Below are 22,107 nucleotides of genomic sequence, written 5' to 3'. Positions count from 1 at the left end.
CACTCTGTCAACAAGTCTAAAGAAACAATTAATTTACATTTGCAGAATGAGTGCAGCACTGAAAAAGGAAAAAAATCCCAAAGCTAAATTTCAGCCATCTGGTAATATCTTTTAGACCAACCAGACAAATTTAATTTACCTTTCCCAGGATCTCTCTATTCTCTCTCTGGTCTTGCTTCACTTAGATGCAATGAATCTTAATTTCTGTTCTATCTAAAATAATTTTCACTAAGTTCATCAGGAGAAAAACTTAGCTATTATTTCCTTGTGATATCCTTCAGAGTGAATGCCTGATTTTCAATTTCTCCTTCATAAAAGCTCTGCATTTAGAGAGAGTTATGCCACAAATTTCTAGACATTTGGAACCACATCTTAAAAATCTAAGAGTCATTAGGTTTCCAATGTTTATAGTCATACAAAATACATGATAAATCTGTCTATGTAGTATTGCAGTCCAGCTTTAGTGCTGCTGTTTTGAACACAAACCTGTGTATCAAATAGGCAGTACCGAATACAGGAAAACAGTTTTTCCACCTGATTTAGAAATATCTCACTGTAACAAAAAGAAAATCTTATCACAGAATCACTCCCTGAAACCCATAACTCTCCTCACATCACTTTTCTGAATTTGATGGCAATGACAAAAACTATTAGTTGCTCATTAATGCTCACTGAAGTGAGCAGACATGAAGGAAAGACTCATCACAGGACAAGAGTGGCACATGGACAAACAAAATAAACTTCTTGACCACATGAGCATTTGCTTTGGAAAAGCTTTCCACTGGAAACAGTGGGGCAAGGAATCTGTCAGATTTAAGGTGGATTTTAATGTATTTACTACAGGAATTGATATACAACCTGGTCTTTTTGCTAATGCAGGTATTGCCTTGAGGCTTTATCATGTTGTTTCCGAGACAAACCAGTTCTTTCTTTCATAGTAATTAACTACCTTTAAGTGGATAGGTCCTTTATGTCATTGTAACTCATTTATAGCAAAGTAACTGTAAGAGAATTTTAGTTCAGCCTGAAGCCATGAGTGCCATCACATCTATTTTCTGCCTTGACTAAATTATACAGGATACAGCAAACCTCATCCTGCCAAGAAGCCTGCAGCTTGAGAGGCTGTTGTGCGTGTATATGTGCGTGTATAAATAAAAAAGATGTTACATTCCTCAGAAAGATTTTCTTACATGTTTGCATGTTCTAGGGGCAGAAATAGTTTTCTTATCTTTCTGAAAATTAAAAGAAACAAGAAAACCCAACAACACGAAAATCTCATGAATTGTAACATCCCTGAATAAAGAATTTAATTAAATATGCCATTGCTCTGTGGAGGACTACTTATGACATAAAATAAATACAGGAGGCTTCAGACAGAGAAATTGTTTGAAGTTACATTGTAAATGAAACTCTTTAAAATGACAAATATTACGTTCAGTGTAATCAGATGTTCAATATAATGAGGGTAGTTAGCTAAATCATTTGTCATTAGATTCACTGATTATAATTGCTTCCTTAGCATAACAGACTTGCATTTACCTCCTAAAATGATATCCAATAAAGCAACAACATAGGGAGAAAAAGCCAACAAAAACCCAAGAAAACTCAAAAAAATCCACAATTTTTTCCCCCTTTACTGCTTGCTTTAATTTTTCTTCTATTATAGCTGTACAACAGGCTACAGAAGTAGCTGCCAATAACCCTGGACACAGCTGACTTCAAAGAATAGTTCCAAATCACACAGAATGGTAGGCAGGAAGGAAGGAACATTTTTTCCAGACTTTCATTCTCTATTGATGTACAGGCGAGTTAATTACAACACAGTGGTAATTAGCACCCACACCAGTTATGGGGACGTACAGCAACCCTCAGCTGTCTTTCCCACAGCATGATCCTATCTTTGGAGGAAAGAACTGGGTCATCACATAATCAGGGGTGTCACAAGAAAGTGCCATGCTGAGGATAAGAGAAAATTAATGGAAAAGCAGAGCTCTCCTGACCTCATCTTCATCTATTATTTTTCTCATTTCCTCTGTACATTCCCAGTCCTAGACACCATAACATCAGAAAACAAATTTTAAAGGTGTTTAGATGTCTAAATGCAAGCACAGCTTTCTGCAGAAGCATTAAAAATGCTCACGTATCTAAAAGCCATTGATTTCTCTAATTTCTTATTAGCTAAATATTATCTGCTCAGACAGTTTTGGAATCCAAGCACGTATATTGATGTGCAGTTTTCAGCACCTATAGACCACCACAGTTTGCTCTTGCAGTCAACAATGAAAGCAAAGCACACTGCAGACACACAGAAGCTGGAAGCAGGCTTGGTACAGCCGCAGCCCTGCACCCTGCTGAATGACCTGTGCCCTGAACATCCTCTCTGCCTATGTGATACATCCCTTATATGCCCAGACACATCCAGGAAAAAACCTCTTAAAGCACAGATGTGCCTGAACTTTTCTGATTAAGCAGCTACCCAGAAGCACCTGTAGAAAACTGCATTTTAACAGAATGTCATAGGAGGGACACAGCTTTTACCCAGAACGAGAATTCACACTACAAAAAAAAAAAACACCCCCACCAGCACCAGGGAAAAAAAAAAAAAAAAAAAAAAAAAAAAAAGTTAATCTGATAAAGTGTTAAATAACAGGAAGCCTGAAAGAGAAAGCTTCCTATTGCACACTCCAAGTCCCATCCTGGGCCAGCAAGTCCAAACCTCTGATGACTTGGACAAACATTACAGAAATTTTCATTCCTACGCTAAAAGCCCATTTTTAAGAATGGCTTACTTTTTGCAGGAAGCTAACCCCGAATCCTACTTCTGTGAGGATAAAAACTGTTCTTGTATCCAACTAAATATTTTACTTTGAAGTCACTGTTCAGTCCAAAGATTGGCTGAGTTGTGGCCATGCAGCTAACCTGTCTGTCAGGGTCTGTCCCAGCTTCCAGCAGGCTTGCATCACAACCAATCTGACCATCACAGCAAGGACCATAAGATTTATTTCTATGCAATAGAGTAATAGCTAGCATATTGAACCTTACTGCAGGAAATAGACCTTTACCACCTATAAAGACCATATTCAAAGGACAGAATGTATTTTAAATAAATAATTCTTAAATTGCAATTTCCAAGCATTACTGCTTTAAGTTTACCCTCATGTTTTTACAATTACATGACTCAAGACTTTGAAGATAGTACTTAAATCACCCAAACAGTCTGAGTAAATACAGGGCATTTGAGATTTTGTTATTACTATCATCATTTGTAGTAGTTATGGATTTGAACACCATTGTGCCCTGCACTGTTGAAACAAAATAATGTCTGGTATCTGTAACAGCAAAAGCACTGGTTCAGGATGAAAAAAGCCTGGTTGAAAGTCAAGGGGTACCAAAGGAGGAAGATAAGGACAAGTGGGAGGAGGAATGAGAATGCAGAAAGGGCTCACTTAACACTAACCTCCATAGAGGTCAAATACATAGGTTCTTTTTAGTCCACTTCTAAATTAGAAGACAACTGCTGAGCTATCAAACACATAGTAATAAAGATTTTGAAAATCTCTGCTGACCTAATTACTTTCACTTGGATGTACTGAATGTTTCTCATTAGCAAACAATTTGATCAGGTTCAATTTACATTGCTAGCAACTACTAGCACCAGCTCAGTTCTCAAACAGAATTTGAACATAACTTTATTTTCCTTATCAGCATCACAGAAACAGAATTGGTGAACTATAAATGTAAGTGCAATTCAAAAAAAAATCCAGCATGATTAAGAATATTTGTGGGTTAGATGCTGAAAATTTCTCAGCAGATTCAGAAATTTCATAAACTACGTATTGGTTTTTTTGTTGGTTTTCTTTAAATAACATCTTTATTTCAATAATTCACTTCCTACATACTGCTGTTGTAAATGATGTTGCCTCAGGAATTGTAGAACTCAACTTGAGCTGATCTTAGAATAAAAGTTCCCTTACATTACTAATAAGATTCAAATAGCTAGGGTTAAGTCCATTACAGAGGATGGAGGGACATTTCCTCCATTCCACATAAGCATGAAATTCTATAACCAATTTTCAACTTTCATGCATTCTCATAAAAATGATAATTTTATCAATGACTATTTCATAGCTGAGATAGTATTTGCAAAAGCCCCAAAGCAAGAACCATGAATGACAGAAGATCTTATGATGCTGAAATCAGTCTCAAGGACAGTTTTGCACCTGGATTTATTGCATCAGTTCTGATACTGTGGAAAAGCTGGTCAGAGTTCCGTAATTATGAATGACCTCTGCAATAAAATCAAAGGTTCAAGGTCTGCAATAAAAGCAAAGGTACATCTTCTTGACTTATAGCTATCCTTCCTGAAATCCACAAAAAATTTCCTAATATATCTTCTAATTCATTCAAATAAATAGTCTGCAAATTAATTCTTTTAAACCACACATCAGGATGAGATTCGCCACCCAAAAATATTATATGTACTCAAACTTTAACAAGACTTTATTACAAGAAATTAAGAGGTAGCTGAGCAAAGGTAGTACTCATTTTTTTAATTTACTCTTCTGCTTGGGTACACACCAAGCTAGGCCAACAACTCTGTTTGTAAATGGGACCATACACAACCAAGGGGTCTCTTCTATTTCACATTATTATAGGAGCATTATTAACTCAATGCATCAGGAGTGAGAGAAGATGAAATTGTTTCCTGAGTTTTCATCAATGGATGCTTTGGGCTGAAGTGTCACTTCATTCCCATAGTCCCCATCCTCTTCTCTCACTATTTTTTCCATAGCTGCTGATCCTATTTGTTTTTGGCTGCTGTTGTGATGGAGAGATTATAAAATGGTCATCAGATGGTAATCTCACAAGCAAGGAACATGTCCCTTTTCTATGGAGAAAGAATGGCTTAGGGGTTTTGTCTCAAATGACTTTTTTTATTACTGATTAAGAGGTGCTGCACAGAGGATTTCTTCCACGTGAAGCATTTTAGTAATATTGCACTTGAGTATGTTTCCAGGGAATATTCATATAATTTTTTTGTTCTTCTTTAGAGCAATTACCCAAATGTTAGTATCTTTTGCTGCTGTAGTTACTTCATTAGATACTCCTGGCCAAACACCTACACAGGCTAGCAAACAGCAGAACAAGAATGAAGCATCTGCTTTTCTGTTTTTCCCCTTCACATTTTGCCAGTTATTTCCTGAAGCTGTTTTTGCTGCACTTAAGAAATGGGGAAAGTTCACCAGAAAGCAAACAAATAAATTACTGAATGTTCTAGTCAGACATTAGAGAGCTGAAAAAAACAATAGAATTTTTCCTGTTCTTCTGACTTGCCAGAGATACCCATGGTAGTTTTTGTTAATGATAACTTTTTCATAGTAACTTCTTGCAAAACTAGGCTGGAGCTTAGCAACTCAACAGAGCTGTGAGTCACAACACTGTAAAGAGGAATGCCCCTCATTATAGCTACAGAATGAATGGAGGACCTAACACATGAGGTAAGCAAGATCAAGGAACACTAGAGCATAGAGTCAGGAAGAATTTATTTTAAGGATTTTCATGGGAGGTTAAATTGGTCCTATTCATAGGAAAAAAACAACACAAAAAGTCTTGCCTGGTCTAACTGATAGAATCTCTTTCTGACATTACCTGACTTCATCTAGGCCAAATACTGGCATGACCAAAGTTCCCTGTAAAACTGATTTACAACATAAGCCTTGTCACATAAATACTCAGGAGGCACTTTTTTCCCCAAGTAAGAAGTGCAAATGTAAGAAGGTGGAAAACAGACTAAATAAATACATTTGTCATTGACATACAAGCGCACTGAGATGTCACACAAAAAAATTAAATATATCATATTCACTTAATAAAATTGGCTTTAAAATCACTTTTGCTATAGCAATACTTAGATTAAAACAGAATATAGAAATCCCACTCCTTAAATAACAAATTAGAGAAATAGTTTTGCAAGATCCATGAAGAAAATCTTCCAGAAAGAGGACCAACAGGTGAAGGAATTGCAGTAAGACCCTCATTTATCTTCTTCCCCCTTCCCCACTTTCCTTGAGTTTTCTTAACTCCTGTTCCACTGTCCTTGAGTTTTTTTAACTCCTGTTCTCTGCTGCTTTTATAAACTGCCTAATCCTTCTAGTGAAATGATAGCATTTCCATCTGATTAAAGAATTTTAGAAGTGAATACATGTGATTTTACCACAGTCCTTTGCACTCTTCAACTCACGTGGCAAGTAAGAATACTCAAACAGGTGTTTTTCACAGACACAGTAAGACACAAGAGTGATCTATGTACCCATTTTCCTTACTTTACTTCATAACTAATAGATTATTTTGTGTAATAGAAATTCTGTCTTTATGTGCAACTCCTTAATGAAATATTTAACAAAATACACAGCTGCGTAATTTCTACATATACTGGCAAGTATGCACTCTGTAATCCATAGCCAATGCTGATGCAGGTATCCAAATATGTTTGTATTCCCATTAGTATGGTGGGGTGTGGGGTGAAAGAGCTGGAAAAGAACATTATTTTTCAAGTTCTATTCTGTAGAAATTAGGTAAATATGGTCTGTAAAATCAGATCATAATGTGTAGCAATTCTGATGCTCCTCCTGTGATCAAGTAGAGATTCCCTTTTTTCTATGCGTTAGTACAACAACCTGGAGGCAATTACAGCTAAAGCTTTCAGGAGAAAACAATTTCCTAAAAAGTAACTTAACAGTTTAGAAATCAGAAAAGTCAGAATTATGAATCTTGGACCTTATTCAATCATGAACCAAAATCAAACCACCATATAACACATTTCAGTTTAAAGATGTGTCACAGAAACTGAATTGAAAAGCAGAACTTGGTAAGCTAATTTCAGGAATGTTGGTTTATTACCCACCGTAGTTTCTGGTTATACTGCTTGACCTTTTCTAGTGAGGCAGCATTAATCTGAGCTTGAAATTCTTCCACTGAGACACTGTCTCTGTAATAATATCCTTCCATGCTCTCCAATGCTGTGAAAAGAGAAAGGAGAACGGAAAAGAGAAAGATCAGTATTAAACATTTAGTAATTGCCTTCTTTGTAGTTTTGTTCACACACAAGTGAATTACTCTTTAACCTTGGGGCCGTGACCCTACTGTGAATTGCTGAGCTGTTTCCATATGTCATCAAATTCGTACAGATCTCTCTTTAAGATTTCATTTACAAGAAAAATTTTATTTCTTGCCCTGTGGAAAATATAAAGGAGAGAACTAATGTGAGTTCCTTTTCTCTAATTAAAGTATTCCTGCCTTGTGAATGCAAATGTGGGTTTTAATTCTGATATATCCTGGAAGAAAACAGTAGAATGAGCTGGGGTAGAGGAAATAAAGGATCAATGTAACAGCTACTTTCACAGAGGGAGACCTAATAACTTTTCAAGAAGCCTCATTTTGGGAGATGTGGAGCACCTTACTTAGAGGTTCCTCTAGTTATACCCACTGATAATGTGAGTACCTTCTTCTACATCAAGTAAAGCAAATTTCACTGGATCTCTGAAAATGACCTAGAAGTTCCTTTTCAAGGATCAGGTAAGTGAAGTCAAATACTTGTCTGTGGTGTGTCCACCTTTGCTGTATTCATTTCACCAAACCAAGGATGAATATTGCTACAAGAACTCAGAAACCAAACAAAAACTTAAGGGATTCTTATGAAAATTTGGACTGGAAATATAAAGATCTTCACATTAAGAGGTCAACCACATTATAACATAAACCCCAATTTTTGGTGAAATAAGATTTTTTGTGGAGAAGCAAGAAAGACTTTACAATTAGGAACACTGCCACTTTAGTAATCCAAACACATTCTAATAATTCATCACCCCATCAGAAAATGCAAGCCATAAGCAGAGTTTTCATGGAAACATGCTGCCACCTTACAGCTTCAGCTGCACACAGAATATTAATTCTGCTTGTACTGCTTAATATGACCAGTTAATAAATAATTCATTCATTGTGAAAGAACATGCAAATTGCACTCCCCTTCTGTGCTTTCACAGTTTGTACTTCTGTGAAAAATATTAAGTTTCAACAGTCAGAATTAATTCTTCTTTGGTTCTAAGTCACACGAGAAAGCTCAGACAAAAATATCCACTGAACTCCATTCACAACAGCATGTTAACACAAACAGAATTGATAATCCCTACTGTTTATTCTGCTGGCATGAAGTTGGTTTTATCCAATTAGAGTATCCAACCAGGAAACTCGGTCATCTGTGAGGACTGGGAGGAGCACGCAGTTCTGCCTCTGTGGGGCCATGCTCACAGGTGCAGGCAGGGACTCGCATGCTGTGTGCTTTGTCCCTGTCTGAAGGGTTTAACATTTTTCTACCCAATATATTAGAAAGTTCTTTTGTAAGGAAGCTTTCCTTACAAACATGTCTTCTATGGTATTCTTTGATCCAAGATAGGATATTATGGTCTGAAGACATAGAATAACTGATTGGGAAAGCAACCTGGAAGAGAGGGTAGACTCAAATGGTAGTAGCTAATGGACATGGTTTGCCCAGGGGCCCACTACAAGCAGAGCATCACAGGTATCTCTACTGTTCAGTGTGTTTATCACTAATATGCAGGAGGTAAGACAGGTTTTCAGCTAATACCAAACTGGGACAAGCAGTGGATACACCCAAGTGCAGGGCCACATAAAGAGCCAGGCTCTTCACAACAGTACAAGCTGGCATAACAAGACTACCAACATAAATTGAAACAAGACACGTTTCATCTCAACAGAAAGAAAAACTTTTTCCTTTTTCACCTTTAGGGCAGTTAAACAGAGTAATAGGCTACCCAAGAGGTTGCACAGTTTCTGTCCCTGGGTGCTTGCAAGGTCCTACTTTTTAGACACCCAAGCAACCTGATTTCATGTCACAGATGATGCTGCTAGGAGTGGGAAGTTGGAATAGAGATCTCCTGAGGTCCCCCCCAATTGGAATTATTCTAAGACTCTATGAAAAACTAAAAAAAATTTTAAAACATACATAATTAAGATACTAAGTAGCAATTTTTAAAAAATAGAATTTTAATTTTAAATAGTGTCATTAAATTCATGGCCGAGATCTTAAGCCTAATGTCGGAGATAGAGAAATCTAAATGCCAATAGCAGTATCTTAACATCCTCAGCCACAGTCCTGCAAACCAGCTTCCTTTTGAATGCATACACACTTGGGTATGTGGTTGAACAAAACTGGTTTTCACAAATGGAGGGATAGATAATGTAGCCTGGGCAAACAACAAAAAAACTTCAAAAAAAATTTTAGTGCCAATCCTGTAAACATGTATACTTACAATTTTAGGCATGGAGCTATGTCACTCAGAATAGAGAAACACAGAGATAAACAGACTGATGTGCACTGACCCATGCCTTGACAAAGTATTCCAAAACCATGATTTTCTAAATGTTCCATTTGAAAATATCATAAGCCATTGTATTTTAGGCAGGAAACGATTTACCTATGCTTAGATTTGGGAGCAAAAATTCACTTCATGGAGAAACTTAAATAAGATTTCTACATTCGTAGCTAATAAATTTCAGTTACAGATGGGAATCTACTGAGTTAGTTTGATGGCAGCTCAGCCAAACCTCACTGGAAAGAAGTAAAAAGTAGAATCCCAATCCACTCATTAATGAGGTAAAAACCCCTTAAAATAATGATTTAAACTCTAGGATTTAAATTCTTATCCAGGACTTCTTATTCTTGGAGTCCAATGGACTATTTTAGAGGACGATCCTTGAAAATTGAAGAAATTTGATAAGATAAAGAAAGAAGAAAGTTTCCATTCTACTGAAAAATATTAAGCGGATGTAAATGCTTGAATGGATCCTTGCCCTTTTCCTTCAGCTGACTACAAAGATGCTTATCTTAAGAATCAAATATTTTGGACTTTTGGAAACAGAAGTGGAAAAAATTTTCCAAAATAAATCCCGTAGCACACCAAATGCCCTCCTCAATCTCAAAAAAATAGTATTTCCAGGAATTCAGCTGAACCAAGGTACTTTCTGTTCTCTCTCAAGCGCTTCTTTTGTCTATTGTACTGAAACATGCCTCCTGCTTAGTGTTCTCATTTTTCCCTATGACTCAAATCAATCTGTTCAAAAGAAATCCTCTGAAGTCTTTATTAGTTTGCTTAAAAATCAGACTTCAAGGACCTTATTTTTTATAAAAATTGTGTGCTTTACCTTTATAGTAAGTTCAGCTATTTATTTATGTTTCTGTGCCCTATTTCCTTTTACATTCTCCTGGTCTATCAAAGACCAAGCTCCCCTCTAAAACTTCATTTGTATGCCTGGCTTCTGCCTATTCCACACAGACCCTGGAAGCCTTTCACAAGGTATGGAGTATTTTCAGCTCCCTGTGAAATCAAAGGCGGCTCAAGGCAATCAGCAGCTCACATTCACCATTTCATCACGCTCCTGATGACTGTAATGACACTGCAGCTAATGCAGACTGCCTGTAATTCATGAACAGTCTGAGCATCAGCGCCACCGTTCCTCACTTTGTAATGTTTGCAGAGCAATAACCACGTAAGTCTGAAAATGTTATTTAACTCTTCATAACATTTTCAAGAGACAGAATTCTCAGGGGGATAACAATTTAGTCCTCAAATATGAAGTAATGAGAAACGATTACGATAGCATTTGAAAAGCAAAATGCTATTAAGGGCAAATTGCATGGTCTGACTATTGTCCATTAATGTCTGAAAAGAACAAAAATGAAGATTCACTCTTTGCTGTTGGAATCCTGTAACTGGCATAAACTTAGAAATTTATACCCATGCCTCTATTTTTTATTAGAGACATCATAATTTCTTCAATTTACATTTTAATTCAAAGTTCTCAATAAATGCCCACATTAAACAATACTTAAATATAGGCATTGTACCCTTAAAGCTACAGACTATTTAAATCAGAGTAAATAAGTGGGAGTTTAAAGGGAGTTAGCTATGATGTGAAAAAAGCAGAGCAGGGGGAATTTAGCCTCAAGTTACCTTGTGAAAAAAGTACTGGATGGATTTTAAATCCTCCTCCATTCTTCAGCCTTTGTGGAAGCTGTTCAAAATGGTAGCCATCAAGGTAGAAGTAAACCTTCAGTGTTTGCCGGCTTCCTTCTGCTTGGTATGTGATTGGTAAATCTAAAAATACAGTCAGTGTTACAATTTGATTGTAAACAACAACACGTTCTTTTCCAGAAACTCTTGCACCCAAAATTCATGCAGTTAGATAAAACAATCACTGCAGACACACTATTCAGTATTTTTCATTACACATTGTTTCCACAGATAAGTCTCCAAGTTGAAAACAGTAACAACAAGACACAGTGCCTTGCATTAGTATTATTATTACATAGGGGTTTTTACTGTCTGCATAAATTACATTGTACCTAAATGGTAAAGATTCCAAAGGAACATTTTTCACTACTTATGGTAATAAGAAAAAGACTTCTTTTCTCTTATTAATTATGCAGAATCATAACTGAAAAAATAATTTTCTAGCTCTTGACTACTGTAAGCATCGTCAGTGACTGTGGTGGCAGCATTTAAACCAAAAGAAAATGCAGAATTCATTACAATCCTTGAACACACGGACTTCATGTTTATTAGCACAGACACCTCAGTTGAAAGCTCCTGCAATATGAACAGTTCATGACATAGGTACAGCATTAACTCCCCATTAGGAGGCCCTCCTGTAACTGCATTTCCATGGTGTTACCCAGTGTAGCAGGGCTTCTTTTTAAAACACTCTGAGCAGGGGCCTTACTTGAAGCAAACCAAAATAACTACAGCCTTACACAAGCTAAATCCTACCTATCAGCCCTGTGCTACTGAATTCTCCCAAGCACAGGCAGCTTTGTGGAGTAGCTTTGTGTCTTCTGGTTTTGGTTATTGCAGAAGTTGTCTCCCGTGTGGTCTTAATCCAGCAAAGGAATTGTTTCAGAAGGGCTTGATGTGAAGCAGACATGCTTTCCTCCCTTCCCAGGGGACTTACGAGACAGGAAAAAAATGAGGCCTTTTTGCTCACTAAACAAAGTTCACTTCAGGAAAATATCTACTGGCTGAACACATATTAATAAAGGAATGGCTGAAAATGAGCAAAGGGTATGAACAGCAGACCACAAAGACAGTCCTTTCTTGCTGAGTTGGGCGAGTTTTGGGAGGAAGGGTTCAGGACCCTGACGATCTGCAGCAGCAGGTCTCAGAGCAAGCTTCTTGCCCACTTTAAAGCCATCCTCATAGCGTCTGCCATGCCCTTTCAACGAACTCTTCAAAGAGTTATTTATTTTTCACACGACAAAATGAAATGGGGTTTATGCTTCTCCATCTCGTATCGGTGCATTTCTCTACCAAGACCTTCAAGCTATTTTTACACGTTTCTTCAATAACAGCTGGGTCTTTCAGGGACTTTCCTGATGCAGTCACATACTCCCAGTGGAAAGTTCAGCTAAGCAAACAATTTTGCCCCCAAGGTTACCGACATTGTCAGATAATGATCCTGCATTGTCACCAGTGATACCTGTATTTTAGGACATCTAAGAATATCAGGAGAGCTATACATTAACTTAGTCTCCATAATTCCAAATTATGCAAGATTTCCCTGTGGGAGGTGATGTTCTAGGAATAAAAAATGTTACAAAACCAGTAAAGCCCAGATATTAATTACTCACTTGCAACTAGTGGTTCTGGCTCTGATTGTCTGAAATAGAAAGTAACTTTTTCCAAGTCAAACAATGCAACCAATGTATCTTCTAGCATAGCTTGCTCATCAGCCTAAAAAAGGCAAAATAAAAATTGGAAAGGTCATTTCAGCCAGATGTTTTCCCTACCAGAAATAATACAAGAGAGCAGGACATAAAATTAACTACAGAATGTTGCACAACATTTCACTGCTGCAGTGCATAACCTATTTAACTCCTAGATGAGGTAAATATCTTCATTTCTATTGGCACTTTCCCTTTCATTACTAGTTAGAGATTATCAAAATTCATGTTATCACTTCACACAGTAAATTAACAGGTAATTTATAGCTACCATTATTTCTCATGTCTTTTAATCAAATAATTCTGTCATTATTCTGTAAGACACCAGAGTTTAGCACCTTGTCTAGCTTATAAAGCAACAGAAGGGAAATGTGAAAACTATATTCTTCTTTTTAGCAATTTTCTTCTAAAAATTCCATAACTTTAGGACTTCACTTACAAGCAACATATAACAATTTATTGTGTCCACTCTAAGCACCAATAATTGAACCAGAAGCTCAGAGAAAGTACAGCTCAGGGTGACTTGCACCTTCAACTACGAAACTCTAGACACAAATCAAGTACATAGATGTGCCAATAGTCTGATTTTCACCTACAGCTCACTTTGCATGCCCCTGAGCTAAAGAGATAGTTAAAGAGATCCAGGATTTCTCAAGACACTTAAGTGAATCTTTAAAAAGGAAAATAGTAATCTAAAATTATGGTTGAGTTAGATATGCAGAGCAATTACAGCCAAAATCAATAATCACTTAAAGTAATTCTATTCTTTACAAAGCCCTCGCCTGGCACTTTAGATAAGCAAGAGCCAAAAGGAAATCTGAGGCATGTATTTTTCCCCCCTCTAAGAACTGAAACAGTAGGATGGCAAAAAATAATAAAGAGCTGCCCATAAATTGACCATAAATTATACTTCACAGAATGATAGAACAGAACAAAAAAAACCCATGATTTTCCCTGATCTATATGGTGAAATAGCATCCCCCCTTGTACTTATGAAAAAGCAAATCTGCTAGAAATATCTTGTCTCCTGGTTCAATTCATAAAGTCTATGGACAGAGTGATTTTGTCAGCAGAATAGTCTGAATACCATAGAGCAGCGTGGGAAACCCTTGCACAACTGCTCATTCTTTACTGAACTCTGGCCATAATGAGTGTAACTTCCTTCAAATATCCTTGTTTAAAATAACATGGATCATTTGTAAGCCAAATAGTGCTGAGAAGGTATTGAAAAAGCTGCCTTTAAATACATTTCCCTTGGTTAAGAACTTTAAGACAGAAAAGACTGAACTTTATTTTCAATTGGACAACGCATACTGCTGATATCTGATAATGTGGAAATAGGTACGTAGCACACATTTTCACTACAAAGGAAATCACTACAATCTTGAAAGAAAATATATAATTATTCAGTGCTGTAAAGACAACAGTTGCTTTGTGATAACATGACCACAAAGCACATGGAAAAACATAAGGCAGGCACCAATGGAATTAACTCTTGTACTCTAAGTATTGCACCACCCAAACATGTTGGTGCTACACATTGTCAAAAAGCATTAAGACTGAGTCCAAGCTTCCTGGATAGTGCCTTCTTCACATGCTCCTCGTGTGGATAAAGAGTTCCCCTGTTTCTCTGAGGCCCTGATTTTATCTGTTTGTAAGCTGCACACACTGTCCTGACAGGCCCATGCAAACCCATGTACCTCAACTGCCTGTGAGGTAGTTGGTCACACGGGCTTAAGGCAGTGCTCTCCAACAATAGCACAGACTAAGACTTTATGATTGTAATTTAGAAATACATTTCTTTTTATTGGTTTCTTCTGCTTCTAAAGTTTCTTATGTCAACTTGTCAGCAACTTGCTGCTGAGACAGACAAGGAGAGGAAAGAACACCTCTGATACTAAGAACATCATCTGTTATTTACATGGAGTTTTATTTTTACTGAACAGCTCCAGAGGTAAAGACTGTCATGGAGCAGGCTATGCAGACTGTTTAACGGTTCCTCTGGTCAGCAGGAACCAGTCTAGTGTGAGAAGCATCTTAAATAGCTAAAGAAGCACTTTGGATAACTGAGGATTAAGGGACTACAAAGCCATGTCCCATTTTTAATTGTTTCTTAAGCCATGGCTCTTTGCCAAAGCCTTGTGAAGAAACAGGCGATTTCCAATTACTCTGAAAGGCTACAAGGATTTTCCATATGACAGGAGCAAAACAGACCAGCGTGTTTATTCCTTCAACTACTACAGACCTATAGTTTTTTAGGGGAAAGGGTGATAAAATTAACTAAACCAGGTGTTTTACTTATCGTGTATTGTTGCTTATTGCAAAATGAAGCTCTGCTTATCACCTAATACTATATTCAATCCCCGGGAACAGCTACAATAGCAATGGGGAGTCAAGGGTAAACTCACTATCTGCTAACTCCAAGCCAACAGAATACTTTATGGACAACATATTTCCCAAATCATAACCAAGCATTTCCCAAACCTGTAATTATCTGAATTGCACCTTTTCCAAACAGCAGGTAACTAAGTACCAAGCTAAGCGCAAAGGTCACAGGAAATCAGATTTACATCTAAGACTGTTTAATCACATCCCTGGTTCAGGGAATGAAAAGTGGCTGCGACCAGGCATGACACATGAGGAGTCTTACCAGGTTTGGAGAGAGCAGGGACTGGAAATGAAGAAGAAGACCCGCACTGGCTATCTGCTCCAACCACCTTCTGCTGGCCTCCAGAGTCTCCATTTCATACTCTTTGTTGTTGTCAAACATCTGATTTAAAGCCACCATTAGCTGCTCTGAAAACGCGCAGACTGTGGCCACCAGGCTCTGACAGAAGACCATGTCTCGCCTCAGTTGTATCTCGCTATCTGTGATGTGCAAAAGCCAAAAGAGAAAAAGCAAAATTAAGCAGATTAGTTAACAGCAAAGAAATTAGTCTGGAATTTTTTTCTTTGTCTAAAACCCACGTCATTTTAATGTCAAGCAGATTAAAAGTTTACAGTCTAATGTTATCCCTAGTTAACAGTACTCCTCCAAATCTGGCATTTTCCTCTTTAAAATATTATGTTCTAATACTAAAATTACATATTTATACATAATTAAAATCTGGAATTTAAAGTATTTCTTCATAAACAATGTACATTTCTCTCATAGATTTTAATGTACATGCCAGAAATTCTATGTACTTTTGATGTCACAGGACAATGGATGCGAGTCAGATCTCTTTGCTGCAATGTGAGAGCAAGCTGGGCCCACAAAATTTACCTTCCACTAGAAAGCAAGGATAGTCAGAAGCTCTTAACATGACTGCGTCATCTGGTCGACTCCACAGCTACCAGCTGGGGAGGGCAGATGAAGACTGCTGGAAAGCACAATATTGCTCCCAGAACACAATCTGTCCAAATAAAATATATATGAATATGAATCTATAAAATAAGTACAGAACAGCATCACATATCCAGGAAACAGCAGAGATTTATGGTGTCAGGAAAGTCCACAACTGCTCTGTAGGTAGATGGCTATGGAACATTAGCAGCTCATTTAAATTAGGGACTAGCTAACCTGCCATTTTATTCTGAAGGGCACAAGCATTAGATTAGCTAAAGGCCAAAAGAATTAGAAAGGGAAACATATTCTCAAAAAAGAACAAAACTGTGACAATAAATATTCAGTGCTTCCTTCTTCTCTTTTCTAAAGGTCTTCAACTAATTTTATCATTATAAGCTGTTAAGCAAACATCAGTCACAACGGTACAGGTAGACTTAATCTTTCTCAGAGCAAGAGAAGCAGATCAGGTGATACAGAGGTCTTTCCAAAGCCTAAAATATTTGTCTTTGCTACTAGATTCCTCTGCCCCTAAGAGGCTTAGGTCTTTTTCCAACTTTTCTATGGAGCTGACAAGAATTCTGATAACTGGATATGTCAGCAGAAATTATTCGATACTCACAAAGTTATTACCAAATTTTAAAATGTGCTTTTTTGGACTCCAAATATTTCTCAAAGTAACCTCATTCTGTCTATTTTCCTCTGAGATCTTCTTCAGTCTTCTCCTCAGCTATTGATAATAGTGAACACTCTTTTGCTATCATATCTATTCTATTTGCCAGTTTCTCAGAACCTTGGGAATATTTTCCATAAATGGTCAAATCACTATTATTTATGCACTGTGACTCAACGTGGGTTTTTTTTTTTTTTTTTTTGGACTATTCAAATCAACCTCTCTGTCTTTTTGAAGTTGTGCAAATCCAGTACAGACAGAATTTTCATCTCTAAAAACTACATGCATCTCCAGCTTCAAAAATCCCACTGGCTTCTCCATGGTCAAAAACTTGCCAGTGTTACAGCAGTGCTCAGGATTTAAGCCCAACACACATTGTTTCCTCACTTTGCTGAACTTTATCTCTTTCTCTCTAACAGCAGCTGACTTCCTCTGTATTTCCTGCTTCTGAAGCAGCCCTCTATTGTCTCAAACACATTTCTAAATCTCATTTAATACTACTTGAACATCAGATACTGAATACAAGAGCACTTTGGGGTCCATTTACAAAAATATTTTTATACAAAATAAACTAGAGAATATACCAACTTACAAAACAACATAAATAGGGAAAACTGCTTCTAAAAAATCAAGTCTAGGCTATTTTCTCAACTCATTCCTTATTTTAGGATAACTGAGGAATTACCAAAAACTTTTCTAATATTTTGAAGAAATCTGACAAAAGAAAGGTTATATTCCCCTTTATAAAATTGTTCCTGTGTGTCATAACAAAAATAATGAAATAATGCATTCATGTAGTGCTGCAAGATTGTTAAAATAATGAGCTGCCTACTTGAACACATACAAACTGTAGGGAAACTTGTGCCATAGATACTATTTCTTAGATACCGATTCACTGACATTTATTTCGCAGACACATGCTCCTATTTCATGCCTTTGAAGCTGTATGCTATATGGCATGATAGTAGAATACAGAGAAAAATCAGAGTCCTTCCAGAAAGGAGGAATTTAAATATTCTCTAAAAAGAGATAACGGAAACACATGGGTTAAAATAGCAACATAAATCTGGAAGCAGATGGGAATAAAAAGAAAAACAGCAAATAAGAAAACGCCCAAAGAAGAAAGGCAGCTGAGACACTGTGCAAAAGCTGAGTCTTTAGTACTTACTTCATCTGCCAAGATCTAGAGTAAATGACCAGCTAAGGTATTTTGCATTAAGAAAGAAAAAAAAAAAAAAAAAAAAAGTGCAGTGTTTGTTAAAAATATCTGGAATTGTGTTCTTCAGGAATCCTTACTATAAACAGTGGGATGAAGTTGCGGATTATCAGGTTTTACCATATCTGAGGTTTTTCTCCTTAATGTAAACACAGTATTTCTGTTCAGAAGCAAAAATGATCTTAAACCATCCACATTCAGTTCTCTCCCTCCCAAAGCAAGCAAAATTACCTGTATATTCTAGAAGTGCCAAGAGTATTCGTGCCTTCACCTCTTAAAGAAAAAGAAGAAAATATTTTGAGGTCATGGTTAAAAGTGTTTTCATCAACATAATGCATTTGCAGTTTCTCATTTTATACCAGCTTAACTCCAACTTCTTGTAGGCAGTCCTGATTCATACCTACAAAACAACTCAACTCATACCTACAAAACAAGTCTCAACTTCAACTTTAATTGTACATACAACTTGATAAAAATTGATAATAATCAAAAGCACCATCACTGAAAAAGACACATGAAAAGGCAACTACTATCTCAGAGTACCTGTGTACCAGCTGGTCAGAGCAAGAATTCCAGTCTCAAAACTTTGAAAAACAAGACCAGCTTTCATTGATTCCCACACTACCCCAATTCTTTCTTCTACCTTTCTTGTACTCTTTTGTTCATACCGAAAAATCTCAAATTATCCTCATTTTAATGTAGGCCAAAGTATTTAGGCAAAACACAACAACATTTTCACTTTACTCCCAGCCTTCAGGGTTTTATTTTGCTTCAAAAATTTATTTTCATTTAACAATCTATGAAGTAAAAAAGTACGAATTTTTTTTTTTAAATCTTAATTTACACTGCCAAGCATGTGGGTTTGTATCTCTTTACACTTCCCCCCCCCACCTTTTATGTTTTTCTTGGAGGGCGCTGCTTTCCAAAGGCTGCAAGGCAGGCTGAAGGAAATGCACTTTATGTACCAGAGCACAAATTTAAATGTGTTAACCAGTGCTGCAGGCACTGCAGGTTAAAAATCTCCCATAACCTTAGAGAGTGCCAAATATTTAGCACATCAGTTGTCCTACAGGTACTGCCTGGAGGAACACAACACTACTCCACATGCCTTCACATCTTTTCAAACCTTCTTTCACACCCCCAAGTTTCTCTGCAGTCCTATTCAAAGCCCTGCTCAGTGCCCAAGCAGAGCTGAAATTGGCTATATGAACAATATAATTTGATGTGTTTCCCCCTACACTGCTACTGCCACATTGTCTCAAATACAAACACCCAGACATTTTAAATTACTAGTTATTCCTGAAAATTCCTGGTGCTAGGTCTTTGCCTTAGCCTTCTGTCTTTTGAAAAAAAAACCACAACAACTTAGAGAGATTAGTAACTTGGCATCTTGGAGTCCAAACATAACTTGGTAAGTGAAAATACAGTGTAGGGGTGTAGGGAAATGCAGCTTTTCTCTGAATAACTTAGATACAACGAGGCTATTACTTGCAGCTTGTTTTACGTAAGATTTGTTGGATCTCTGAATTTAAAAGAATTTGAGGTATCTATAAATAATGATTTCCTGCTTATGGGGAAATCACAGGACACTGCAACTCTCTTTTATCACTGCTATAAGTATTTTCTGCTTCAAAATATACCCACAGGCAAAAGACTGTTTTTAGATTATTTGTCTACTTACCTGGGGTTAGATGTGAACCTTGGATGTCAATCACTTGCTTTTCAACAAATAAAAAATGCTATGGAAGTTCTCACTCCTTCTTGCTACATGTTGTATGGAAAAGAATAATTCCCTAGCAATTTCTCTTAGATTCTGATTTGTAATGCAAGATGCTTTCAGGTTCTTTTATTTTTAAACATTCTTTTGTACTTTATTAAAAAAAACCACGTTATTCTGCTATTCTGATATTTGCCATGAAAGGCTAGATTTTAGTTTTGTTTTGTTTTTCACATCTGAAAATATTTCAAAAAGACTGAGGTTTTGCACTGCATGGTTTATGATTTAAATTGACATACTTTTTTTTATACCTTCAGTAACTGAAAGGCTCCTTCAGACCTCACTCCTAATTTAAATTAAAATACATGCGAACTTTCTCAATTGCATCGTATGTCCTGTTTAAACTTAAAATTACAGTGCTAGAAGAACAACTGCAGTTCCTCATGTAGTTACATGACTAGCTGGCTAGAAATCTGGCTTTCTCCACAACATCTCTTCTTTTGATCAAAAATCTTACCTATTTTTCCTTTGGGAAAAAGCAACGACAGAAATGTCTCCTTCTCTTTGTTTACGCCCTTCTATTGTTGAGTCCCTTTCTTTCCATCCATCTCGTTCATTTTTCTGGTTCCTGCTCCAGTCTTTTCCTCCTGTGCTTTCTGATTCTCATGTTATATATCCCACACAGATTCACAATCACGTACCTACATTATTCTTCCTCTATTTGGTGGCTGTCCAACTCCTGCCCTGACTACTGCCCTCTCCACCAAAATCAGGTACTTCACCTTCAAAGATCTGCCTGTGCCAGCAACTTATCTTTAGCTTTACTGGGTTAACAATTTATTAGGCCCAGTCAATCCAAGAAGTAACTTCATTCTTTTCTTAATTACTTAGCTCCAGATAAATCCTCCTAGAACCTGCATACTACTTCAGAAAATTTCAATTCTAGCAACTAGATTAGCCTTCTAGGGCTGCCCTTTACCATAACCATTGAAATTTTTTCTTTAATGATCTGGTAAGGCAAATGAAATGAGACAAAGCAATCTCTGGCTATATTTCAATTTTACTGTCAAGGAAGGTTTGGTTATGTTTTTTTCTGGGGGGTTTTTTTGTGTTTCTTTTTTAATCTGTGCAAAGCTTCATGGATTTTTTTAATAGTACTCCCAATTCCAACACTAATAAACAGAAAACTGACAGACCACAGCAGTCATCCTCAAGGCATTCTGAGTTTTCCCATTTCTTCATATTTATTAAACAAAGTAAATAAAAGTAATCTTAGTATCTAGGACTTAAAACATCTCATCTTTATGAGGCTGCCATGTCTCCTGCTTTAATGCACTAATCAATCTAATCTAACAGATTCTGCAGTGCAACAGAACAATGAATAAAAAATTACAATATCCTGTGACACTTTTATAAAAAGAAAAATGAGTCAGTTTTCAGTAAGGAGATGAATTTATTGTATTCATCCTTACTTTACCATTGAGCAATAAAGTTTAAGTATGTTTATAACAACTGGAGGTTTTAATTACACTTCCCCCCCCCACAGTGAGTGAAGTTGAATCCGTGGTCTCCTTTGACTACTTCCTCTTAGAAGAGAAAAATATATCTGCTTTCCTCAATTACTGAAATACTGCCTTTCACTTAAAAAAACCCAGGAAGATTCTTCTAAAACCTCACAACATTTCTCAACTTGTTCCCGTAAGCCCAACTAAACAGTCATATTAGGTGGCGTCTTTTGGGTTTTTTCCTAAATCAGGTGAATAAGAGAAGAAATGGGGACATGACTCTCTGTACCATGTGTTAGGTTTTCAGCCATAAATAGCTCGGGGCAGTACTAGTGGTTCTCCTAGATATCCAGACCAGCTGTCAACACAGTGTATGATGGCAAGACAGGAAGGAAGAAACCAAGAAATGAAGATGCAAAGGCAAAATTTAGCTGTTAAAAACATTATTAACTCTGCTTCTTGTTCATCTGATTTCAGTAAAATCCAGCTGCTGGTTGCGTCTCAATACTGAGCTGAGTATAGTAAAAAATAATTTTTATATTACAGAGAGCCAGCAAGTCATTTGGACCTTGATGAACTCTCCCACAAAACTTTGAATAATCTCAGCTCAGTATTGAGGGTACATGACCAATGTTAAAATGGGTTAGGTCTGTTAATTCTCTTCTTGGGCAAACAAGTTACGTGAAAATGGTCTGGGGTAAGCTTAGCTTCTGAAAAGGGGTAAGGAAGGACTGTTCAAGACACATTTCCATTCCTCCTCAACTTTGAAAGAAACACTGATTAATACTTGAAACTGATTTGGTTTAGGCTGAAGAAGGACCTGTAGAAAAAAAAGGATTCAAAACTATTTATTAATTTTTCACTCAGTGACAGCC

At 36.8% G+C, this 22,107-nt stretch overlaps 1 protein-coding gene across 2 annotated transcripts in view; it reads right to left on the bottom strand.

Annotated features, from left to right (window-relative positions):
• The window catches only part of PREX2 (phosphatidylinositol-3,4,5-trisphosphate dependent Rac exchange factor 2), a 171,308-nt gene that overhangs the window by 36,401 nt on the left and 112,800 nt on the right, over positions 1 to 22,107 (bottom strand). For both annotated transcript variants that reach the window (XM_048286773.1, XM_048286774.1), the window contains exons 32-36: positions 18,242 to 18,283; positions 15,447 to 15,664; positions 12,704 to 12,806; positions 11,031 to 11,174; positions 6,905 to 7,019 (exon numbers count right to left, since the gene is read on the bottom strand). In XM_048286773.1, coding sequence (XP_048142730.1) covers positions 6,905 to 7,019; positions 11,031 to 11,174; positions 12,704 to 12,806; positions 15,447 to 15,664; positions 18,242 to 18,283 — 622 coding nt within the window. The remainder of the gene's footprint in view (positions 1 to 6,904; positions 7,020 to 11,030; positions 11,175 to 12,703; positions 12,807 to 15,446; positions 15,665 to 18,241; positions 18,284 to 22,107) is intronic.

This window comes from Corvus hawaiiensis, chromosome 26 (genome assembly GCF_020740725.1).
Source record: "Corvus hawaiiensis isolate bCorHaw1 chromosome 26, bCorHaw1.pri.cur, whole genome shotgun sequence".
NCBI classification, from domain to species: domain Eukaryota; kingdom Metazoa; phylum Chordata; class Aves; order Passeriformes; family Corvidae; genus Corvus; species Corvus hawaiiensis.
This window is presented reverse-complemented; position numbering and strand designations above follow the sequence as displayed.